Source organism: Alexandromys fortis, unplaced genomic scaffold (assembly GCF_014885135.2).
Source record: "Alexandromys fortis isolate MF-2015 unplaced genomic scaffold, M_Fortis_MF-2015_v1.1 scaffold_14, whole genome shotgun sequence".
Taxonomy (NCBI): Eukaryota; Metazoa; Chordata; class Mammalia; order Rodentia; family Cricetidae; genus Alexandromys; species Alexandromys fortis.
Window position 1 is genome coordinate 185,554 of NW_026067910.1, and position 25,578 is coordinate 211,131.

Here is a 25,578-nt window from a genome sequence, read left to right on the forward strand (position 1 = left end):
TGAAATGACAAAGTGAAATGCAATGGGAATCCAACAAAAACCACGACCCCTTACCTTATAATTGTGGGATACAGCTCCGCTGTGTACATGAAAAGGAAGGCTAATGCTGACCCGGTAGCAGTTTTGACAGCCAAAACCGCCACTGTCTTCAAAGTCTTGTGACTCTGGGGGCACACAAGGAAAATATGACATCATCCAAATGACCTAAAACTTTCTTATGCCACCCATATGTCTTGTAACAACAAAGATTTGTAATTTTCCTACTTGGATTTATTTTGTAAACTCAACTCATAGGCTGCAAAAGCTTTCTATCATGAACCTTCGGGGAAACGGTGCCCTGCCATAACCCTGGAGGGACTGGAAGCCTGTCAGGAAGAAGGCTTTGGGGTGAGAGTCACCTGAATGGTACGGATGGCTGGTACCAGCACCAGTCACTGACCCAGCAGATTGGAAGGAGCCCTCGGAGCACAGTGTGCATTTGGGGAAAGCACACCAGGTTTGTAAGTTATCTCCAAACACACCAGTTGGCAAGCTCCTTCAGTAGCTCTCACTCCCGGTCTCCGGCCCATTCTCTGCCGTCTCCAATGGGTTCCACTTCCAGGGTGGCTCATGAGGATGTCCATGGTCTGCCCTCTCCTTTATCTGGTAGGTAGATGTCAAATGCTCTAACCTAAGGGTTCCTGTGTTCAGAATGGTAGCCCTGAAGCTGGAGAACTCTTTTGGGTCTTTGTTGTTTTGTTTTGTTTTGTTTTTCACTATTGTAGCCCTTCAAAATTTTATCTGAAACAAGATAGCCCTAGTATCACTTTGGCAGTAAGTATGTGTCTAAGAGGGAGATGGGAAGAGAAGAAAAGGTAGGGGAGAGGCAGAGGCAGCTCTCCCACCTGCCTCAGACATTGATGGGGGCATCTCCCCCCCCCCATGCTGCCACATGATAGATGAGTGATGGGGACAACTTACCCTTGCCCCTCTTGCAGAGGCCTGTGTTTGGGTCCCAGCACCCACACGGCAGCTACATAATGGAGGAGGGTCATCTGTCTATCTGTTGCTTTCATTGGTTAATTAATAAAGAAACTGATTGGCCTGATAGGTCAAAACATAGGTGGGTGGAGTAGACAGAACAGAATGCTGGGAAGAAGGGAAGTGAGGCAGACGCCTCAGACAGACGCTATAGCTCTCCTCTCCAAGATGGACGCAGGTTAAGATCCTTCCCAGTAAGCCACCACCTCATGGTGCTACACAGATTATTAGAAATGGGTTAACCAAGATGTGAGAATTAGCCATTAAGAGGCTGGAACTAATGGTCCAAGCAGTGTTTAAAAGAATACAGTTTCTGTGTAATTATTTTGGGTGTAAAACTAGCTGGGTGGCGGGACACAGCCCATCGCTCCTACTACAGCTACAACCATTTGTAACTACAATTCTTGGGAACCAGATGCTGTTTTAGCATCCCAGCACACCAGACATGTGCATAGTACACAGAAACACACAGACAAAACACCCTTACACGGGAAATACAATAATAATAATAACAATGGCAGTACCGAGTGACTCTTTGGAGCCAAGTAGGACCTTCCTAACTCTGGCTAGCTCATCAGTACACCACATGAACTTCCTCTGAGCATATATGTAATTCATATTATGTTACGTCGTAAGGTTTGGGGTGCCTCTAAGACTGCTAGTGTCCCTGTTACTGTGGGCAATATTTGTTAAGTGAATTGGTTCCTGTTTTGTTTCTGCTTGCCCAGTGCTGGACCACATGCCAAGCAAGCACAGTACCACTAAGCTACAGTCCCAATTAGCAGGAATAAAAAAAATCATTATTTTTACTATGTTGACATTATCTTTGAGGGAGAAATTCTCTTATAGGAAATATATTTAAAGTTGCGAGTTACTGTTTTATTTCTAGAAGTTTCCAGCAGTTGCTCTCTTTTCTTTCCTACTACTAAGAAATGGAAAGTTTGTGAGAATCTGCTAGATCCAAAGGCGGCTGCCCCCAAGCCAGCTCAGCCACCTTTGCAAAGGGATGGATAAAGCTCTCTCACGCCGACAGCCACTTCCCTGCCTGAGTAGTTTTACTCGTAGTAACTGTGTGCCAATCACTTGGAAGTTCAGGGATGTGAAACATTTGGCTCATTGGCCCTGGTAATTAGTCGTGTTGCCATGGAAGGATGCCACTTACGGCTTAAACTGACCTTCGTGCAATATGCAAAAGTTAAAATGCTTTGCTCTAAACATTGCTGCATTATTATTCAATATTTTCTAAAGAAAATGATACCAACTATTTAAAATATAGCTGTGGCAACCACAGTTTCCAAATCGGGGTTAAAATTCAGGCTCCCCTAGCACCGGCCCAGGGTCTTCCTGATGCCGTGGTGACTGTATGTGCTGTGTGTCACCAAAATAAGGGGTGGAAAAGCTTCTTCCATCATGCCAGGGAGCCCCTCTCATTAAACTGCATTTTAAAAGCCATGGTTTGGGGTAGGGAGCGAAAGGGACGGCTCCGTGGCTAGAAATGGGTACTGCTCTTGTAGAGGACCCAAGTTCAAGACCCAGCACTATCAGGTAGCTCAGGACTGCCTATAACTTTGACTTCAGAGGAATCCAGTGCCTCCAGGTCCCACGGGCACCATGCACATGCTTCCACATCGGCACATATACACACACATTCATTTAATTTTTAAGTAGTAAAATATAATTATTCAAATCCAAGTTTCTCGGATGATTGATGTATATTACACTCGAAATCACTGGTCGGCTATGGGAAAGGCAGCAGAAATGGTGTGAATATTTGACTCATCGGGTCATGCAGATGTCCCCGCGGCTCCTGTATTCAGGTTTCTGACTCTTAGGAAACTGGCCTGTATGTTTAGGCTAGATCCCACGACCCAGACTAAGCCACTGCAGCTCTCTCTGGGACAGAGTTCAAAGTCTCTGTCCTGCGCTGTCCCTTGGCAGCTCTCCAATCCTGGGTCTTGGCTCCCCCATGCTCCTTGGCACATACGTTATTGATGAACTAGATCACATGATGGGAAACTTCCCGCTACCTCTAGAAGGTTCTGAAAGCCAGCTTTATGCTTTGTTCAGGAGACTGGTCCAGAGATTTCTCGGGGGAAAGGGGGTCAAGAAAGTGCTCTGAAGAGCTGGAGACTCCTCTTGTCTCCCCATACCCCATCATTTCTCTCATGGCCACTACCTCTCTTCCTGTCTGTTTCTCTCTCTTCCTCTCTGTCTCTCTCTGTCTCTCTCTGTCTCTCTCTGTCTCTGTCTCTCTCTCTCTCTCTCTCTCTCTCTCTCTCTCTCTGTCTCACAGTTAATGAAGCCCCTTTCTCCAGAAGTCTCCCCTTCCCTTTAAGGCCCTACCATGTTTAGATGCGCATACACTGTCCTGTTTCTAGCTAATGTCCTAGTCCCCACCCTGAAGCCCAGTTATGGCCTTGAGGTTCATTCATTCTAAAGGGCCTCATACCTGAATGGGATTCTGTGCCAGCCCCCTTACTTGACTGTGTGGTGCTCTGCAGGGAACCATGGGGTTGGCCTGACCTAGCTGCCTTGAGAGGCATGCCTCATGGGTTTTCAGGTTAGAGTCCGTGGCTCTTGGGGCACAGTGTGTCTCAGGACATCAGTCCTGAGAGGCCAGTGTACTCCCTCAGGCAGTGAAGCACCCAGGCAGCTTTGTGTTTCTCTGTATGTTCCCTTAGTAGTCAAGGAAGTCTGGAAACTTGACAGGACAGTTGGTCTTTGACATTAATCTTGTGTACCCTGTGTGGCTTGCAAAGTTCATCGGATCCTGGCAGCTACAACTGTATTGATCCTGGCAATCGCCATTATGTTCTGTTTCTGAAAAAGGTTTAAAATGTAGATTGCTCTCAATAAAATTGTCACAGCCTAGGTTATGCTGTGGCCCTCCAACCTGACCTGATTCCAATTCCTCGCAGCCGTATCAGGTGGCGTTGGCCAGGTAAGCAAGTGCAGGCTCTTACACTGCTCTCCTTAGCTTATCGCTGACCGTATGTCAGCTCTGAGAGGCCTATGGCCCTAGGCCCCTTCCTCCTTCTCTGATTCACACTTCCTACAAATCCTACAAATATGTAGTCATTCCCTTGCCCTTGTCCCTTTGGCTTTGTATTTCATTTACAGAACCTTGGCTCACTGTCTTCATCTCACGCTGCAGGATTCTTGCTGGACTCGCCCTTGCTGAGTGTCTCAGGGAATGGTGTCGAGCGCCATTCGGTGGCCTGAGGGGAGAACGACTCAGTTGGCAGAGGGCTCGCTGGGCATGCGTGAGGCCCTGAGGGTCAGTCTCAAGCACGAGATACATCTGGGCACGATGGCATAAGCCTGCAATCCTGAAACAGGAGGGTGAGGAGTTCAAGGTCACCCTTGGCTCTATACTGAATCTGAGGCCAGCCTGAGCCACAGGAAACAAAGTTCCAGAGTCCCTGGCAGATGGAATCAACCTCTCTCCCAGGAAACTGTTGTATTTCTAAAATACCACAGGCACCCTCTTTAGTGTGGGGGTTCAAACACAGTGTTTATATGAAGACAAAGAATGTGGGTTTTTTTTTTAAGAAGACACCTTTAAATACTATCTATTTCTTCTGTCTACGTGGCTGAATTGATCTTCACACTTAAAGACACTAGAAGTCTTCCCGTGAAACTGCCACAGCCATTCCATAAAACAAACAGAGTGACTCACCGGGGGCGTGGCCATGTTCGCGACACTGATGAAGGAGGCCAGCAAAAGGCAGGAGGCCATGGTGTATCTTCTTCCCACCCTATCCAAAGAGATGCATATAAAGAAGTAGACGGGAATTTCCAAAGCACCTGTCATTGAACCGAAGAGCATGTGTAAGAATGCTGCCCAGACACGCGGTCACCCCCACATAGGTCCACCACCCAGAGGAGCCGGCAGCCCACTCCCTGCCTCCCGGCACTAATGAGCCTTGGCACAATGTCTGACATTCTTCCTCGCTTGGGCAAACAAAGTCTTTCCTGTGAAACCACTAGGCTGACAAAATCCACCAGAGCCTTTTACCAGCACTGTCCTAGGAGCTGAGCTCGCTAGGACCCTGTGTGCTGCCCAGAGACAACTTAGTTCAACCACCCTGATTCCTGCCCTCGGTCTCTGCTCTCAAAAGTAACACAAGGCCAGTTTGACATAGTTATTGTCATGAGATGGGTGAAATCAAACCAGTCCACCATAGATAAACACTTCGACAGCTCTCCTCGTCTGAAAAGAACGTGGGTTGGCATTACATTACAGCCAGTCGGTCATAAAAGAGGTCAAGACGCTTCCTCCTTTACATTTTAAACACTGCTGTCTCTCACTTCAAAACTATTTTTGTGGAACAATAAACTCCTAAACTTAAAAAAAAATGTGATTTAAATTTTTGGCAAAATTAAAGCAGTAAGCTACTAACTAAAGTAAGAACTGAATACATTAATAGCAACTACATCATATATATTATATGTGCTATATATAAACATTTTTTAAGACAGGGTCTCACGCATCTCCAGGTTAGCCTCAAACTCACTGTTTAGCCAAAGACAAGGATGACCTTGAACTTTTGATCCCCTGCCTTCACCTCCCGAGTGATGAAATTACAGGTGCAAACTACCAGACCCTTACTGATGTAAGGCTGGGCATGGAACCCAGAGGCTCCAAGTATGCGAGGTAAGGACTCTACCAACTGAGCTATAACCCGAATCCCCGTTTATTAGATTTTAAACTTAAGATAAAGCCGTTTAAAATCTAATAATCTCCTTGCAGCAGGGTCTTTGTCTCTGATCTCTCTTTACTTGACTAGAATGAAAAAAAAAGCCCAAGTCCATAAATATATAGATCCATTCATGCAAAAATCCCTTACCTTATAGGACCAAAGCTTGCCTCTTAGATCCAAAGCGTGAAACTCTTGGATACGGCTGTACCACGAAGCTTCCTAACCCCTCCATGGACACATTTGGCTATCCTTGGAGCTACAATCTGCCCTATCTAAATCATTCTAGCTTTTCCTAAAATAGACAGGGCAATAGTAATAGTTGCTTGTAATGGAGTTCTTTTTACAAATTAAGGGCATATGGATGGCCTCAAGGCTTTTGATAGCAAAAGAAAGGCAACTGACCCAGAACAGTGGGTAGTAAAAGATGTCTTCAGGCCAAGCCACGGAGCATTTGTGTGCATGTAGGTTGAGACACAAAGAAAGAAGACTGAGTCTGTTCAAGCCAAACATCCTCGACTTTTTCTCTGGAAAGAACTACAAGTTGGGGATGAAGAAAGCAAGCCAGGACGGAAAACGGGGAATTAAAAAAAAAAAAAAAAAAAAAGAGGAACTGAGCCCTTGTTGCTCGTCCTTGTTTCCAGACAAATATGACTCTCGCCCTAAAGTATAATGACACTGAAAGGTATCACACTAATGCGGCCACGGGTGGTGTCCCTTCAACACCGGGGCTTCAGAAGATAATCAAAACACGGCAGAAACGTGACTTGCGTGGCCGTCAGGAACATCTGCTTCCCACTCACCCACGAGGAAGAGGTACAGGTGCTCATCTTCCTTTTTCCAAATAGCCTCCATGAAGAAGATGTAGTATCCGAAATTTGCTGTGAACCAAACCAGCCAAACAACGAGCGTCCTTTTTGCGACATCCCAGTCATGGAACAGATCTGCTATGCTGAGTTTCCGGAAGCCTCTACAGCTTTCATCACAGGAACTACTCATGTCCAGTGATAAAAGTTCTGCCAGGTCACAGGGGCGGGATTCATTCCACACGGCCATGGCATTGATGACCCCTTGAGCTTCTTTGTATCTTCCCTCTGAGATCAGCCAAAGAGGGGTCTCTGGGAGCATCCAGCAACACAGGATGAAAGGGGCGGTCACTGTGCACAGTATGATCTGATAAAGCCACCAGGCGTTGACCAAGGAGCTTACCAAAGCCACCAGCATTACGCCAATAGCAAAGAAGGTATTCAGATGCATGGATGCCCATGTGCGAGACTTCTTGCCGATGAACTCCATCACATAGACAAAGGCCACCCCAAAATAGCCACTGGCAGCCTGAGAGGCAAGGAGACAGTAATTAGGGTACAGTTACCATGACTAAGAGGTCTGAGTTCTTCGCAAACCCATTTTAGGAAGAAATACCTTTCTTATGTGCGTCCCTCACTACCTCATTAGCAAACTTGAAAGGCTATTTATGATAAACATATTAAATGCCACATTGTTTAATAAGAGTTCCAGTATAAGGCGGACTTATTTCTCAGTTTCTTCTGAGAGCACGTACCAATGTATTGGTATGCTGTTGTGATACGCTAATCTTAAAATAGGGACAAGATTTTATGGGGACTCGTGGGAGGGAAAGTAGACTTGGTTAAAGCTTTATTTTTGATAGGCAATAAGAGTAAACTAATTGGACTTGATCAAAGTCAAAACTTAGGGACTTCAAAAAAAAATACTACCAATACTGCCAACAGAGTAAAAAGACCTCCTACAGAATTAGAGAGAAATACATGTGTCTGGTAAAAGATTTTACAGAGAACTCCTACAGCAAATCAAAGCACTCAGAAGACCAATTCAGTTCAAAAACAGACGAACGACTTTTGAGTGGGCATTTCACAAAAGCTATCTAGGTGGCCGAAAGCACATACGAAGGTATTTAACATCACTGTTAAATAGATGCAGAGCACACCTGTGGTGACACAGGGCCCAGGGGCTGGAGAAATGGCTCCGTGGTTGAGAGCACTGGCTTCTCTTATAGTTATTTCGTGTTGGACAGTACCAACAAAAAGTAAAATTAATGGAATTGCTAGGATTGTGGTTTGGTTTGGGTTTGGGTTTTTTAGGGGTAGAAAAGACTTTATTTCGCTTACAATTCAAGGTTCCCGTCTGTTTTAACAGGACAATCAAGGTGCAGGGACTTCAAACAGCTAGCCACATCTCCTCCAGCGAGGAGCGGAGGGAAATGAACGCAAGTGTGCATTGCTTGCGGTCAGTTTTAATTGTCCATTGGACACAACCTAGCATCACATGGGAAGAGGGTCTCGGTGAGGGATTCTCCAGAGAAGGCTGGCCTGCAGACATGCCTGGCAGAGTATCTCGATTGTGTTCATCGACATGGGAGGACCCAGCCTAAAAGTGGGCAGCATCACTCCCCCAGCTCATGGCCTGGACTCAGCCGAAGAGGAGCAGGAAAACTAAGGCATGTAAGTATCGCTCTCCTTATTGCTGCTGTTTTATGTACATGGGTATTCTGCCTGACTGTATGTCTGTGAGCTAAAGTGCATGCCCGCTGCCCAAGGAGACCGAAAGATTGTGTCAGATGCCTAGAACTGTAGTTAGACAGTTGTGAGCTGACTTGTGGGTGCTGGGAATTGAACCTAAGTCTTCTGAAGGGCAGTCCCTGCTCTGAACTGCTGAGCCATCTCTCCAGTCCATACACACATTAAGTCTCTACCTTTGACTACGGTAGAAGCTGCTTCAAGTCCCTGCCTTGATTTCCCCACAATGGTGGGCTCTAATCTGAAATCGTAAGCTAAATAAATTCTTTCTTCCTTAAAGCAGCTTTGGGGCAGGAGGCATTTCTTCACAGCAATAAAGATGAAACTAGAACAGATATTGATCTATTGCCAAATTCTCCTAGAGCAGCACTGATTTTCCCAAAGGTCCCTCCTCATCCTCTAGTGTGAGAATTTCATACATAGGTTCCATATATTTGTTCCTCTCCCCCTCCAGCCCTTCCCATGCCCCCTCTCAAATTCATGATCTTGTCCTCAATTATTTATTGTTTTACAGACACACACACACGCATGCATGCACACATGCACATGCACGCGCGCGCACACACACACACAATCTGCTGAGTTAATTTGATGTTGCTGGTATCCATATGTGCTTAAGGACCAGGGAGGCTCATCCTTAAAGAGCACGGTCGTCCCCGCCCCACCCCCCCACCCCCTGCCCCTCAGTAGCCATTCATTTCCTTCATTCATTCATCTAGGGATGGGTGCCTGGGCTATTTCCATCCACAGTGCAATGTCAAGTGCTGCTGTCATTGTGCAAGACTGTTTAGGTGACCAGGCTGTCAAGGTTTCGTGGGTACACCTCCCCATTGGGTAGAGAAGACTATCTCAAAGCCGACTTCCCTGTCCTCTGGCTCTTCCAGGCTTTCCGCCCCTGTTTGGTGATATTCCCTGATGGTGTTGTAGGCGTATCAGGTATTGCTAGGCACTCCGTGGTCGGTTGTTTTCTACATTGTGACCAGGAGGGGTGTGTCTATGGTGGTCTGTATCTGCTGCAGGGAGAGGCTTCTTTGATGGGGTGAGAGACACACAGACTTATGGGTATGAAGATCAGTGCTAGAACACAGTTAGGGGCTATGTTGGGCTAGGAAAAGGGTGGCAGCAGAGTCTCCTGAAGGGCTGAAAATTCCACCAGCCGTAGGAGGTTGGCTAGACCCACAGTATGAGCTGAGTTATCTCACTGCCCGAGACATTTGCAGTTTGTGTGCTTTCGTGTGCAAATTTTATTTATTTGACATAAAAGAATTGTGCGTTCGGTCAGGCAATGGTGGCACATGCCTTTAATCCCAGCACTCGGGAAGCAGAGGCAGAAGGATCTCTGAGTTCAAGGCCAGCCCGGTCTACAAAATGAGTTCCAGGAAAGCTAGGGCTGTCACACAGAGAAACCCTGTCTCGAGACCAAAAAACAATGTGCACTCATGCTCACATAATACATAATTTTAAAAATAAAATCTTTTAGAAAAATCAGCGCTGCTGCTGCAGGAAACCTGTCTAGAATTTCAGCCAGCATGGAAAAGTATCTCCGCTCGCTGACATACTCCCGAGGACAGTACCATGCAGCCACCTGCCCCGTGTCAGCTTCCGTCTCCGTGGATACTCACACTCCATCCCACCTAGTCCATCGGCATCCTGAGTCCATCGGCAATCCAACGAGATGGGTTTAATCATCTAATGTTTATAGACTATAAACTGTGGCTCGGAGGGACTAACCTGTGCTCAGAAGGGCAAAGCAGTCAAATCCACACCTCCGTACAGCTCTCCCCTGTTCTCCATAACCAGCACAGGCTTCCTGTCTCCTCCTCATTCTGCAGTCATTACATGAGTGACTTTGAATACCCCTTCACCTGTCTGGTGTGTGCACACAGGTTCCAACTAGAACAAGACACTCACTTAGGAATTAAATATTGCTTTCTTAACACGGGCCATGTGCCAAGCAGAATCAAAAAAAAAAAAAAGATTTACTCCTGAATAAGCGACATTTTTCATGAGTGCCATTCTAAACAGAAGGTATTAATAGCCACAGAAAGTCTTCCGCAGTGGATGAAGATTGGTCGGCCCATGAAGATTCGTAACAGAAAAATAAACCTAAAGGCATTAAATTTAGTATTCAATAAGCACAACTCACCACGGTAAGGAGAAAGCGTACCGCCATGAAGCTGAAATAATCTAATATAAAGATGGACGCTATTCCAAAAAAGAACACAGTGATGCTCGTGCACCACAGAACCGGCTGTCTTCCGAATCTGAAAAAAACGAGAGCACAGTGGGAGTGCCGGCGTGGCTGTCACAGTCTGAGTTGTCCCTGAAAGACGAGCATTGACATCTTGCATTTCATTTCTGTTCGCCGTTTGTTTTGAACAAATCTTGAGTCAGCAAGCATCTTAAGACCGGCCTTTCGGCGGGGAGGCCTCCAGCTAAGCTGCTGAGATCCACATGGAACTACTCTGGGCCTTGCACTTAGGACCAAGGGAAATTTCGCCCCTTCCCAGCCCTCTACCCTGTGTGTTTTCTCTGTTAGCTGATTCCGCCAATTCGAGGCTGCAGCAGCTAACCCCCTTAAAACCTGGTCCCTGGGGCCTGAGGGATGGCTCTGTGGTTAAGACCCCTGGCTGCTCTTGTGGGGAACCTGGATTCACCTCCCAGGACCTGCACGGTGGTTCACAGCTGTCGGTAACTCCAGTCCCAGGACACCGGACACCCTCTTCTGGGTTCTGTGGCACCACAAATGCATGCTGTGCATAGACTCATGCAGGTGAAACACTCATACAGAGAAAATTAAAATAAATCAATCTTTCCAAACAAAACTGACATCTTGCTAGCTTCTGCTCCTGAGTGGTATTAAAACTAGGAGAGGGATTTTGGGGGGTGAAAAAGAAAAAACCTGACATTTCCATATGATTCAAATACCTTAAAATAAAGCCTTCCCAGGTAAACATGGAGCTTTTAGTAGATTTGCAAAGCTGGACAACCACAGTTTCTGTTTTATTCTGAGACCTATACATCATTTCCCCAGGAGATGTGACCTGAGGAACCCACTTCCCATTCCCCGTGTGCCTAGGAGACACCAACCCCATTCCCTGTCTTCCAAGCCTTTGGAAACCACCAATTCATTTTCTCTCGTTTGTTGTTTTGGGAAATTTCGTATAAATGGAGTAAACAATCTGTGGCCTTTGTCTCTTCTCTTTTACTCGGTGTCATGGTCTCCTGATTCACCTGTCACAGCATGACTCAGCTCCTCACTCCTTTTTCAGCATGGCTCAGTAATATTTCCTTGGGTTTTCTACCCCTCAGGGAGCGCACACTTAACTCTTTCAATGCTGTCCTGAGCATTCAAGACCAAGATTTTGAGAGGACTTTGTTTTTACCACTCCATCTGACTCTTCTGTAGCACTGCCAAACTGTTTTCCAAGATGACTGCCCTGGTTTCCCTGCCCTGCGAGCAGCAAGAGTCGCAGTTCTTCACACCCTCACCGATGCCTGTGGGTCCCTGTGGCCACACCAGTGAGGATGAACCATTATCTCACCATGGCCTCAAGTTACATTTTTCTAATGATTCACAATGCCAAGAACCTTCTCAAGAGTCAATTGGCCATCTGCACTTATTCTTAGAGAAACACCAATCAGAGTTTTTGCATGGCTTTAAATTAATTTTTATGTTGAATTTTAAGAGTTATATATATTTTTCCGAGTGTGGTGGCACACATCTCTAATCCCAGTACTCAGAAGACAGAGGCATGTGGATATCTGTGAGTTTGAAGCCAGCCTGGTCCACATAATGTATTCCAAGACAGCCAGTGCTATGTTTCAAACCCACCACCCAAGAAAAGAATTCTCTATATTTTGAATACAAAATCCTTGGCACAGAGACAGAGACCCACATTGGAGCACCGGACTGAAATCTCAAGGTCCAAATCAGGAGCAGAAGGAGAGAGAGCACGAGCAAAGAACTCAGGACCGCGAGGGGTGCACCCACACACTGAGACAATGGGGATGTTCTATCGGGAACTCACCAAGGCCAGCTGGCCTTAGGTATGAAAAAGCCTGGGTTAAAACAGGTCTCACTGAACATAGTGGACAATGAGGACTACTGAGACCTCAAGAACATGGGCAATGGGTTTTTGAGCCTACTGCACGTATCGGCTTTGTGGGAGCCTAGGCAGTCTGGATGCTCACCTTACTAGACCTGGATGGAGGAGGGTGGACCTTGGACTTCCCACAGGGCAGAGAACCCTGATTGCTCTTTGGGCTGACGAGGGAGGGGGACTTAATTGGGGGAGGGGGAGGGAAAAGGGAGGCGGCGGTGGGGAAGAGACAGAAATCATAAATAAATAAATAAACAAACAAACAAACAAAATCCTTGGCAGATACATGGTTTGAAAATAGACGTTTGCCTTTGTGTGATCTTGGCAAATCATTTTAAGAAAATAGATATAAATATGGATTACGTATACTTGAGACAGCCAATGAAATGCAAACTAACAGGAAACTGGCATGGGCATGGCCTTTGTCTTAGTTAAGGATTCTAGTGCTTTTGCTGTAACACCATAACTAAAAGCAAGCTGGGAGGGAAGGGTTTACACAGCTCCTACTCTCACATCGCCGGAAGACAGGGCAGGAACTCCAGCATGACTAGAACCTGGAAACAGGAGCTGATGCAGTGGCCATGGAGGGGTGCTACTAACTGACTTGCTCCTCCTGGATTTCCCAGAGATGGCACTACCCACAATGGGCTGGGCCCTCCCCCATCAATCACCGATTAAGAGAATGTCCTACAGTCGGATCGATATTATGAAGGCATTTTCTCAACTGAGGTTCCTTCCCTTTAGAAAACTGTAGCTTGTGTCAAGCTGAAACACAACTAGCCAGGACAATCGACCCCTTGCCAACTGGACACGCAAACTCATCACTGTTAAGCCACAACCCTTCCTTTCTTGTCTGTCCCCAAGATCTCGTATTAGTATGTATATCACAATATAAAATATTCCAAAACATTCAGTCTCTTTAAAATCCAAAGCCTTTTAAAATTCAAAGTCGCGCAGCTGTGAGCTCCTGTGAAATCAAAAGTAGGTGCTTCAAGAGGGAAGAGCCAGAAGACAGTCATAATCAAATCAAAGCAAGTGCAAACTCCAAGAGAAACTCAAATGTCCAATGACGGGGGTTCTGGCCTCCTCCAGGGAGCCTGAGTCATTTCTCCAGCTCCACCCTCTGCAGCACACACTGCCTGCCTTCCAGGCTCCAGCTGACTCCGCTCCACCGCTGCTGCTGTTCCTGGTAGCCATCCCATGATGCTGGCATCTCCCAAATGCTGGGTCTTCTGTGGCAACTGGGCTGCAGGCTCACCAATAGCCTCTCATAGGCTCTCTTCGCGGTGCCAAGCCTCATCTTCTCTGCATGACCTCTTCAGTCCTGGGCCTTCAGCTGCCACCGAGGCTGCACCTTCACCAGCGGCCTCTCCTGGCCTCTCCCCGTGCTGAGCCTCAGTTGTAATCCAGGACCCCTTCATGCCTTCAAAACCAGCACCACCTAACACTACCAAGTTTGGCTGCCAGCACAAGATACAACCTTGGCCGCGTCTGGAACACAGCTTCTGTGTGCTGACTCTCAGGAAACACTTTACAGATTTTACCTCAAAGATGCTGGTCTCTTCTTAACCTCTGTTCATTCCTCAGCTCCAGCTGACCAGCAGCGAGCATCCCAGCAAAGCAAAGGTTTCACTTTAGTGGTTCTGGTTGTTAACCACGGGTGGCTTTTTAGCCACGGCTAATCAGAACCACGGAATCCTAATTCAAAATAACAAAAGGCCCCAGTAGAGTCTTTGACCTTTGAACTTTCCTCTGAAACGTCACAAGCCAAACCTCCATCCTCTGCACTGCCCTCAACATTCTTAATTTCCAAGGTCCCACAGAACAGTTCGTCAAGCATTGAACACTCAATGGCTTTTCTATCCTAACGTTCCAAAGTCCTTCTGCAATCGGACCAAAAATGTGGACAGATCTGTTACAGGAATATTCCACAATCTTGGTGCCAATTTGTCTTAGTTAGAGCGTCTATTGTTATAATGAAACACCATGACCAAAAGCAAGTTGAGGAGGAAAGGGTTTTTCCAGCTCACACCTCCACAGTACAGTTCATCACCACACAACAGGAACTCAAGCAGGGCAGGATCCTGGAGGCACGAGCTGATGCAGAGGCCATGGAGCTGCTTACTGGCTTGCTCCCCATGGCTTGCTCAGCCTGCATTTTATAGAACCCAGGACCACCAGCCCAGGGGTGGTACCACCACAGTCAGCTGGGCCTTCCCCTATCAGTCACTAAGAAAATGCCCTACAGCCAGTTCTTATGGAGGCATTTTCTCAGCTGAGGTTCCCTCCTTTCAGCTGAGTGTAGCTTGTGCAGAAAGCTTGTCTGCACAGCTTTCCTCGGGCTCCTCGATGTCCACACACATCAGTAGGAACAACTGGCCGGAGTCATGGGTGGGGTGCTTCCCACTGCCGTCTGAGACCTGAACGCCACTGAAAAGAATTGTTTGCTGCTGCTGGGAAGCCCTTCCACCACACAGATGTCTTCACTCTCTGCAGGAGCACAGCCACCTCTGAATGACCACAGACCATCAAAGAGGACGGCCCTCAGCTTCCTGTCCTGCCCACCTGCCTGCACAGTCAGCACCTTCCACCACCTCCTAGCCCCGATCTACCTGGTTCTTCTTTTCCTTCTCTTCTAGCCCCTTCCTTCTGGTTTGAATCTCATCACCCCGAATGATAACCTTCTCTCGAACCCAAGGCATCTTCAGCCACCTTGCATTTACTTCGTCATCAGTAACAGAGGGACCGCACCACTGACTGCTACCTATCTTCCAGCCTTAGTTACCCTCCCCACTCTACAGGAGGTATTAATTTTGAATATCCCATCCCTATCCTTTCCATAATCCAGAGACAGTGCACGCTTGTTGAAAGTATCCAGACATGCCCTTCTCTCTCTCTCTCTCTCTCTCTCTCTCTCTCTCTCTCTCTCTCTCTCTGGGTATTTTCTGGCAACATCACCTGCTACCCAGGCTTCTAAACCTTAACACACATGCACACACACACACGCATGGAACGCTGGAGAGATGGCTCAGAGGTTAAGAGCATTGCCTGCTCTTCCAAAGGTCCTGAGTTCAATCCCCAGCAACCACATGGTGGCTCACAACCATCTGTAATGGGGTCTGGTGCCCTCTTCTGGACTGCAGGCATACAAGCAGACAGAATATTATATACATAATAAATAAATAAATATTTAAAATAAAAAAAATGCCTCCCAGAAATGCCTTCGTCTTTCCCTGTCCACTTCCCCTGCTTTCCTTCAACCCTCCATTGCTTCCGTCGCTGATTCCAGCTGGTCTCTCTCACCTCACACCACGGCACCACCCACATCTCTAGAAAGTAAACTCTGCTGGCCCTGCTTCTGTATCTGGCCGTTTCCGTATCCACCTGTCTCTTCTGCCATCCAAACCTTCCTTGCATCTACCGGACAGAAAGTTCACATCTTTCGTTCTCTGATGCGGGATTTTAGGCATCCATTATATGGAGCAAAGGAATTTCAGCACATTTACTCGGCGCACAGACTGCATCTGCTTGAAATATGTTTCGTTTCAGCCTCGAGCGCTGAGCACATTTCAACAGAAAATGCTGAGAAGATAATTTGTACACCCATCTGCCAGATGAGAACAGCAATACTCAGTACCTATGAGCGTTCACTGGAATAGGAATGGCCCTGGCCACAACAGAGCCCCGACATTTCTCTTCAGATGGATTTCACAGCTGCCTTAGGCTGCTATTCCCTAGAGCCGAGGGTTGCTGATCTAAGCTGCTGTCTCTAAGTCCCCAGGGCCCAAATCACGCTTGTAAACTCACAGCTGCGAAGACCAAATATCCATCTCTGTTTTGGCAGAGGCACATAAGGCGTGCAGCAGGGTCTGTATCTCCAAGACGAAGTTCGCTTTATTTTAGAGTTCTACATTTATTTTGGTGTGGATGCTTAAAAATATGGCTATTCTGTGTTTTGCAAGATGGCAGGCCCTCCAAAATTAATGGTGAAATACAATCCCCAAAAATGCTCGAAATGATCATGTCATGAAGACTCCGTCCTCCTTATAAAAGGGCTCAAGACTGACGGGACAATTCTCCAGTCCTCACGTTCCTTCTCTGTGAGGACACTGTATCTCTGGAGGCTTCAGCGACAAGACACCATCGTGGAAGCAGAGAGCAGTCCTCGTGTTGCTAACACTTTTATCTCAGACGTCCCAGTCCCCAGAGTGAGAAATGAGTCCCTGCTGTTTATAAATTACCAGTATGTGGCATTCTTGCTAAGGCAAGCGCAAAGAGACTACAACAAACCAGGCAGCCAGATTTTCACACATATGGATGTTAGGACCTAAGGCCAGGCTAACTCTCTTTAAAATCAAGTCTATTTAGGGGAAAAATAAACAAAGAAATAGCCATTATCCATCAAGTGGCTGTATGTCCCAAGTAGTTTCTTCTTTATTTCTCATTTCAAGAAAGCTTCAGGGGGAATAAGTGGGGGGGGGGGAGGGGGCTCAGCTTATGAACTAGGATTCTGAAACAGGTGAGCGAGTCAGATTTCCCAGCAAGCACAGCTGGTCGGCAGCACGAGCAGCGTCCATGCCCAGACAGGCTGCTCGGTGAGGCGTCTTCACACGGTGCAACTCTGCACTCCTAAGTGAAGGGCCAGCAGGAGGCTGCACTTTAGATAGGGTGTGTGAAAGGAACTGGAGCTTTGGACATGATGCTCTGTCCCACCAGGAAACCCAGACAGAAAACCGAATCCTACACCGTGCAACAGTGCTAAATATTTCATTTTTACCTGTCAGAAAGGTAGCCAAAAATAATTGATCCCAGCAGCATGCCAAATATAAACAAGGGCTGGATCATGTATGCGTACCATTTCCGTTCGCAGACCAGGTTCAAGTTTTCCACCACAGAATTTCTCCATTTGCTTTGGTCATACACATAGCCATCAGAGCAAGGGTTGTTGAGCCCGTAGCCACTGGACTCGTGGTTCAAGTGTGACTTGTTCTCCCTCCAGGTCCTGCTACATCTTGTGAGCTCCCAGATCTGCCCATCCTGCAATTCCACGGTAATGTGATCTTTCTGGTCTGGGGACCGCAGGGCCAGTACGTCCTCCAAACTCGAAGCAGATAAGTTATGAAAAAGAGCCCTCCGAATCTTGCCTGGGGGCCTGCAGGCATGCTCGGGGATGCTCGACATGAACACAGAAGCCATGTAGTGCATGCCACAGGAGATGTTCTGGTAGGCACATATCATATACAGGATTATTTGGAACCTGTAAAGAAAAGAGAGGGCTGGTTGTTACAGCTGGCCTATGGATGGAACAAGGACACAAGTAAGTATGGAGGGACTCCATCTGGTCAACCTTAATACACTTAAACACGTATAGATGGGTAAATACAAAAATAATTGTAGGTGCTGCTCTCTCATACAAGTGAAATATGTATTACATATGTATATATTTCGAGTAATGCACTAAATTCTAGTTACACCCTCATCTCATTAGGTCATTCCAACAAACAAGATTGCTAACTAGCTCGAGTTTATGGACCAATCAACCTTTGTCCATAATAAGTCACGGAAAAGATTGGAAAGCCAATTTAACTTTAAAAAACTTTATATGTACTAATTTTTCTAAACCAAACTGAAAGACCCCCCCGGAGTGGGGAGACTCTCACTCAAGTCTTGGGATAACACCACACACACACACACACACACACACACACACACACACACACACACACCGCAACTCACGAGAGACCGTCCTTGCTGCAATCACACGAGGTTTATTGACAGGACAAGAACCAGTGCACTGGGGCCCAGACTCATAACCCACGCAGGGGAGGAGTTCGACCTTGAGTAACTGGGAGAAGGGGTTTTTAAGGGAAGAAACCACAACCCAGTTATCCAAAGGGGGTAAGGAGGGCGTCATAGAAAATTCCGAAAATACCAGTGATGATCACAAGGGGTAACTCCCCGTTTCTCAAGATGATTCTCAAGATTATAATCTAACTTTTTGGTCAGCTAGTTCCTGGAACAGAGTCACTGAACCAGCTAACCTAGAGTTTTGTTCCCTCCCTGCTAGATTGTGGGGGCTCTGTTCATTCTACTAGAGGGGTCTGAATTTATCCGGGTCTTTCAAAACTTGAGCGTATCTCTACTTTTCAACCTGTGATTCAAGCACTGGGTGTCACCATTTACCCTTGAAGGTAATAAAGCCTGCTCACACTGAGACCAGAGATCAACATCCATGGGCCCAAATTTAAGTTTGTTCATTCTGCCTCTAACGGCAGAATGTTGTGGAGGCCTGAAAATGTGAGCCTATTTCCATACTGACCAAAGGTCAGAGAGTTCGGGACTTGCCTGTAGTTCCTTCAAGGTTATTGTGCCTCTACCTCAAACAAAGGTACCACCTAGACACACCAGAGAGCTCTGCTCTCTCAAGGTGTGGCAAGACCTTGTGCTCCAGAAATAGAGAAGTAGATTGTTCCTACCTCAAACAAGACTTTAAGGATCCAACTAAGTTCCAGTTCCCTTTATAAAGATAACTTGGGATTCTATCCCAGGGGGTGGTTTGCCTACAGTTTTGGTCTAGGGTGTAAGCAAGGTTTGTTTTGTTCTAGAAACAGAATGTTTAACTATGAATGTAGCCCTCGACTTTCAACTGGTCTGTTCATTTCCTCGTATCATGGTAATGCAGTCTTTTATCTTACTCCTACCTTTTAGGGTCAGGGATATTTTAAGCAGTTGGAAATTAAACGCCGGTGAATTTTCAGTACTCACTGGAGTTCCCTCCTGATACTATCCTATATGTTTCTCTGTTTTTTTATTTTCATTCACATCTTTATATTCTTTACTATATTTCTAATCCCCAAGCCTTTACCCTGGCGAGAGGTATTTTTGTCATGGCTGTTCCCCGACAGAACATTGAAAGCTTAACTGTTTCTCAGTGAGTGGATGGTTAAATTACAGCAGCAGGCACTGACAGCCTGGGAGATGCAGACTCTGGGCTTGAAATTCAAAGAGAGCTGTGAGTAGTGTCCCCGTTACTGTTTTTGTCGACTTGACACAAGAGTCATTTGAAAAGAGCCAATCTCAATGGAGAAAATGCTTCCAACGGACTCGCCTGTAGGCACGTCTATTTGGTGGGTTGTCTTGGTTTGAGAGGACCTACCTCACTGTGGGCAGTGCCATCCCTGGACTGGTGGTCCTGGGGTGTGTAAGAAAGCAGACCAGGCAAGTCATGAGGAACAAGCCAGTAAGCCATCTCTCCATAGCCTCTGCATCAGCTCCTGCTTCAGAGTTCCAGCCTTGAGTTCTTGGCTTCCCTCAGTTGACTATGACCCAAGCAAGATATTTAAGCCCAATTAAAGCTGTTCCTCCCCAGGCTGGTTTTGGTCAATATTTTTATTATAACAATCAGAGAAAACTACGTATGCTGTTTACCTGAGACCTTTGGGCTTGTATCTAACCAGTCTCATCCTACTGGAGTAGCCCCACCTGAGACCTCATACTCCACATCTGTCTCAACAGAGATTTTACATAGTGCTCTCCCTAGCAACACCCACTGAGTCAAGAGGGGAAATCAGGGCTTGTCACATAGTGTGTTCCCTAGTTTTCTGTAGGAAACTAAACAGTCACACACAGCCTCCTCTTCTATCTGTAAATAATAAGGATATGCTGCCCTAGAAAGATTTATACTGCCCTGTTTTATGTGACCATTAAACATAAATTTAGTGGAATCAGAGATGGTTCCATCGGTTAAGTAACTTGCCACACAAGCTGAAGGGCCTGTAGGCAGAGACTGCTCATTTGTTTCCCAGCCACCCAGACCCAAAATAATCACACAGAAACTGTATTGACTGCAATACTATTTGGCCAATAGCTTAAGCGTATTTCTAGCTAGCTCTTACATCTTAAATTAACCCATGTCTATTATTTTATATTTTACCACGAGGCTCATAGTTTACCAGTAAGGTTCCGGGGCATCTGTCTCCTTTGGCAGCTACATGGCATCTCCATGACTCCACCTTCTTTTCTCCTCTATCTCTGTTTGGAATTCCTGCCTTTTTCTACTCTGCCCTGTCATAGGCCCAAGAAGCTTCTTTATTCATTAGCCAATAAAAGCAACATGTGTACAAAAGGACACCCCACACCAAGGACCCAAGTTGAGATCCCCAGCACTCACTTAAAAAGTCAAATGAGGCAGCCAGTAGGTATAATATGGATGTTGCTATGGTGATTGGGAAGACACTGAGGCTTTGCTGACCATGGGCAGCCTCTTGGTGAGCTCCCGATCCTGTGATAGACCCTGTCTTAAGAAGCAAGATGGAGGAGCTGGAGAGATGGCTCAGCAGATAAGAGCACTTGATACTCTTCCGGAAGACCCTGGTTCAATTCCCAGCACCCACATCAGGCAGGCAGCTCACAAATGCTATTCACTCTGGTTCCAAGGGATATGACACCCACCCCACCCCCAGCCTCTATGGACACAAGCACACTGGAGGACAACTGAAGAAGACTCCCAACAGCTGACCGCTGGTCTCCGGTCGCACATACATGGGCACACAGAGATACATACATATCCATACCACACATGCACAAAATAAAGTTAATTTAAAAACAACAAAAAGGGCCAACTAGAACAAATGGATAAAACAGGAGGTGGGTGGCATCTAATGGGCACACTGACCTCACTTTCTGCTAGAGGCATCTGACCAGGGCACTAGGGCAAGCCAGGACTTACTGAGAACTTACTAGGCTGTAAGACTTTTACTTGCATCACTGTGGCCAACTACAAGTCATTTCTTCAAAGGCTTTGACCATCTTCTCCCACCCAGGGAGCAGTGTCTGACACTGAGGATGATGGGAACAGCTGCTGGGAAGGGGGGTTTGCTGGTGAGAGCAGCATTGCTCATGCCTGGTCCCTGAGTAATCCAGGGGTAGAGTCCACTTGGGAGAGACCCTCCCTCTGCAGTCCAGGCTGGCCTAGAACTCACTGTGGAGACCAGGCTAGCCTCAAACACTCAGTAGTCTCCTGCATCCATGTCTCTGGGATGACAGGCACGAGCCACCACACCTGGCCATTGAGTGATTTCTAAGCTAGAACCTCAACCAAACACTGACTACTACATGCCTACTTTAGCGACCTCCTAAACACAAGGAGAAAATAAGGCATTATACCTCCTGTCTTACAGGGCCGCTGTGGGTCCCACGTGTCTATAGAAAACCATGCTAACCTTTTCTTTTTGTCGATCCCTTTTAAAACCGTGTCTTTCTAGGTAGCTCAGGCTGGCCTGGAGCTTTCTGTCAATTTCTATCTGTCACCTCCCCCAAACTGGAACTGCATGTGTGTGTGCCATCTCTGACCGTATTAAATATACTTCTAGAGTTATTTGTAAGCATCCAAAGTACATTATTAGCCCCATTTTACAGATGAGTAGTAGCCAATGAAACATTCGGGCCCATTACAGTTCACACGTGGGAAGCTGATCCCTTCGTCTGTGTGTGACTCCGCGGTGAGCCTTTAACCCTACAGCCTCCATTTCCCAGTCATTCAGAGACTCTAACACGTCTTCTACAGTGAGCATCATATTAAGAACTGTGTGTAAGCTCACTACAGAGTACCTGGCACATGTCGGGTATCTGTGTGGCAACCAGGCCAGAGAACAGACCAGGCCCAGAGGGAGAGCTGGGGATAGAAACAGTCATCTTGAACACTGGAAGAGAAGCCAGCTGGGCTGGCAGGGTTTCTACTAGACCTGTGACCATTCCTCCAAATGATGATTTTCCAGCTAATGGTCTAGAGAGCACCCCAAGTCCCTACTTCCCCGTAGGGGCACGGCTATTGCCTGCACCCACCAACTCCAAGCGGACTCCAGCGCCTCCTGTGGACAGAAGCCAAGAGGACAAGCCAGGCCATGGGCTGTGGGCGAGACCTCTGCAAGCGCTGGGCAAAGAGGGCGTGGAGAAGCTGTAGAACCCCATCCCAACCGACAGAAACAGACACCTCTGCGGCCCCAATGCGTGCCGCTCCCACTCTGGCCCCAAATCCTTCTCTGCCTCCCTACTTGCCAAAGTGTCCCACGTGGTCAAAAATCAGTTCCCCGTTGCAGGACTCCATATCCCTGTCGCGTATCGGAATGCCCTGAGCTGTGAGCGCCAAGCCCCACCGGCCCTGCCCGCAGGATGCCCCTGCACCCCCCGCCCCACCCCCACCTTCCTTCCCAGCAGCCCACGAGTCTTGGGGTGTCAGCGCAGGGCACACCCTGATGCTCCATCGCACGTGCCTTCAAATTTGCCGGATGATTTCCCACACCCTCCACGCTCCTGGCACATCCCCATGATCCCGGAAAGCACCTGCCCGACTCAGTCTCGAGTCTTCAAGAGCATCCCATCTTCAGCAGGACACGTCCCTGCTTCCTAAGCTGTCTTGCTTAAGAATCCACCATATAGTGGGTTTTAAGTGCTCGTTTATTTATTGACTCCACTCCCTGTAGCCAAGTTGGCCACATCAAACTCAGGAGCCTCCCTGCCTCTGCCTGCCCTGCCCACCCGTCACCCCCAACACCAGCCCTCCGTGTTAGGACTGCAGGACAACTTGGTTTTTAATCCCTTTTGCTCTCACCCTCCATAACCTTTTTTTCCTGAAGAACATTCTTGTTGCTCAACCTTTAAAAATAGAACTTGAGATTCCCGGAGAAAGATGGCCCGGCAGTTAGGGCGCTTGTTTGGAGCAACAGCTACTGGAGGCGTTAACTTTAGTTCCGGGGATTGATCGCCCTCTTCTGGCCTCCACGGGCACCTGCACATACTCGGATATAGACACATGGATAATTTCAAATGGAAACGAACTGGTGAACTCCCCCTCTGTGCTTGTACGGGGAACCACAGCCGCCGTTAGTTGTTGGGTACAATGGTCTTGTCACACCTAGACAATACTGTTTTGATCAGGTCCCCCTCCACACACACACACACACACACACACACACACACACACACACCTCTGGCCCTTAGAATCTCTCCCTCCCTTCCTCCCTCTCCCCTATCTCCCCTCCAATGTTTCTCTGACTCATCTATACTCTGCCTCACTCTGGCCTCCTCACGAACCTCATACATAGCCCTCACCTGAAACTCTGGACTTTCACCCTCACTCCTCCTTCTACCTGAAACTTCTTGGCTCTTCAGCCGCTCCACGGTTTAGATGTTGCCTTTGCTCCTATAACACCAATCATCACTACTGCCTAGCCTCTTTTCAGCTACCCCCCCCTTTTTTTAAATTTCCTTCAACCTGATCACACACGTAGTACAACATGTAGCACCTGATCTCACTTCTGTAAGGTATAATCTCCATGACAGGAACCACTTTGACACGTAGCAGGCGCTCAATAAATATGTGTTAGATGAACAAAAGGGCACAGATCTACGTATAAGAAATCACACAAAAATTAAGCATCGTCCTAAGAATAGCAGCATTCCCACACTTGGGTGGAAGAAGGGGAAAGTCTAGCTCAAACTTCACCCAGGACCAGGCAAGGGTCAGACTTCCTAAGGAGGAATCTGCTAACAGAATGCTTCTCCTTAGAAACACAGACAGGGTTAACCAGTGGCTGGAAGAGATGTGGGATGGAGCAGGTGGGGAAAGCAGAGACTGAGTCTTTCCTGACACCCCAGCTTTTATAGTGTTTGTGTGTGTGCAGCTTCGTCTCTGGAGAAGTCACTAAACTGGGCAGCTTGAACCCTTGGCAGGGAAGTGTTCTGCCTCCCTGGAGCCCAGTGGCCTCCAGGCCCAGACCCTCCTCAAAGCCTAGTCTTGGAATCATACCTGGTTCCCCATACACAGGAGAAAGAAGACAAAGAGTAAAGAAAATGGTTAAGTTCCTGGATGAACAAAGGCTGGTCTTTCAACGAGGGACCTTGTCCAGAGATCTAGAAGGATCTTGACGTAAGCGTTTAGGATCAGGGGCTGAAGAGAAGGCACAGCACTTAAGAGGACTGGCTGCTCTTCTTGAGAACAGCCCCCCAGCATGCACGTGGCAGCTCACGATGATATTGACAAAAATGGCTCCAAAACAAAGAGCAGGTGTGAGGAGGAGAGATTGCTACATTTCTTTCTGGGTATATTGGTTACAGAGGAGAATTCAGGAATGAGGTACACTAAGCCTTCTGAAGGACTTGTGTCTGTACCAACCACAGCACCAACCTGCCTGGGCAGTGCTCTGATGGAATATCTCTGCAAACCGGGTATTACACAGACTTATAAAGAACCCCAACAGTCTACTATTTAATCTGGGAACAAATTACATATGAAACAGTGATGACCTGTGATGTAGGAAGGCCTTCTGTATATGTGTTGCTTTTATTGGTTAATGAATAAAGAAACTGGCTTGGCCTGATAGGGCAGAGTAGAGCGAGGTGGGGAAAAACTAAACTGAATGCTGGGAGAAAGAAGGGCAGAGTCAGGGTGATGCCATGTAGCCACCGCCAGAGACAGACGCACCAGAACTTTTATGGAATAGGCCACGAGCCTCGTGGTAAATATAAATTAATAGAAATGGACTAAATTAAGATGTAAGAGTTAGCTAGAAATATGCTAGAGTCATTGGCCAAGCAGTGTTTTAAATAGTATAGTTTCTGTGTGATTATTTCGGGAGTCTGGGCAGCCAGAAATGAACAAGTGATCTCTGACAACAGGCCTGGGCTGCTACTTAATCAGTCCACTTCCTTCATAACATACACCTTGGATAAAGATCACCCAGTAACAGCAAAGCGGCAAGTTAGGAGTCCCTGACTCTGACGGTCTGAGACACTTAAGTAGGATAATGATAGATTATGTTAAAAATGGGACCAAAGCCAGGACAGCTCCTGAAGGGCCTCCATACTGGGTTCAGTTTGCATTCTCATTTTACACTGTAAAACCACATGGTGGAATGAACAAGCAAGCAAGATTTTACAGAAGCAAGCATGGCGGTCGGCAGAGTGTTAGGGGCAATGACCCATGGTTATAGTTATTCCTCCAGGTAATTCGTCCCAGGTAGCAAGTGAAGTCCTGCTTGGCAAATGGGCAGTGCAAGCCGTGTGCTGGCGGCTCCGTGACAACCTAACACACATACTCGGGCTACCTGAAAAGAGGGAACCGTCACTGAGAAAATGCCTCCATGAGATACAGCCGTAAAGCATTTTCTTAAGCAGTGATTGATGGTCCTGGGTTCTATAAGA

The 25,578-nt window shown here is 47.1% G+C and overlaps 1 protein-coding gene across 1 annotated transcript in view; it reads right to left on the reverse strand.

The window, feature by feature from the left end:
* Slc22a16 (solute carrier family 22 member 16) overlaps window positions 1–22,483 on the reverse strand; it is a 40,512-nt gene extending 18,029 nt beyond the window's left edge. Inside the window, exons 1-6 of the mRNA XM_050137961.1 lie at window positions 22,431–22,483; window positions 17,156–17,635; window positions 10,422–10,539; window positions 6,524–7,055; window positions 4,700–4,827; window positions 55–164 (exon numbers count right to left, since the gene is read on the reverse strand). Coding sequence (XP_049993918.1) covers window positions 55–164; window positions 4,700–4,827; window positions 6,524–7,055; window positions 10,422–10,539; window positions 17,156–17,635; window positions 22,431–22,483 — 1,421 coding nt within the window. The remainder of the gene's footprint in view (window positions 1–54; window positions 165–4,699; window positions 4,828–6,523; window positions 7,056–10,421; window positions 10,540–17,155; window positions 17,636–22,430) is intronic.
* Between the last annotated feature and the right edge of the window lie 3,095 nt (window positions 22,484–25,578).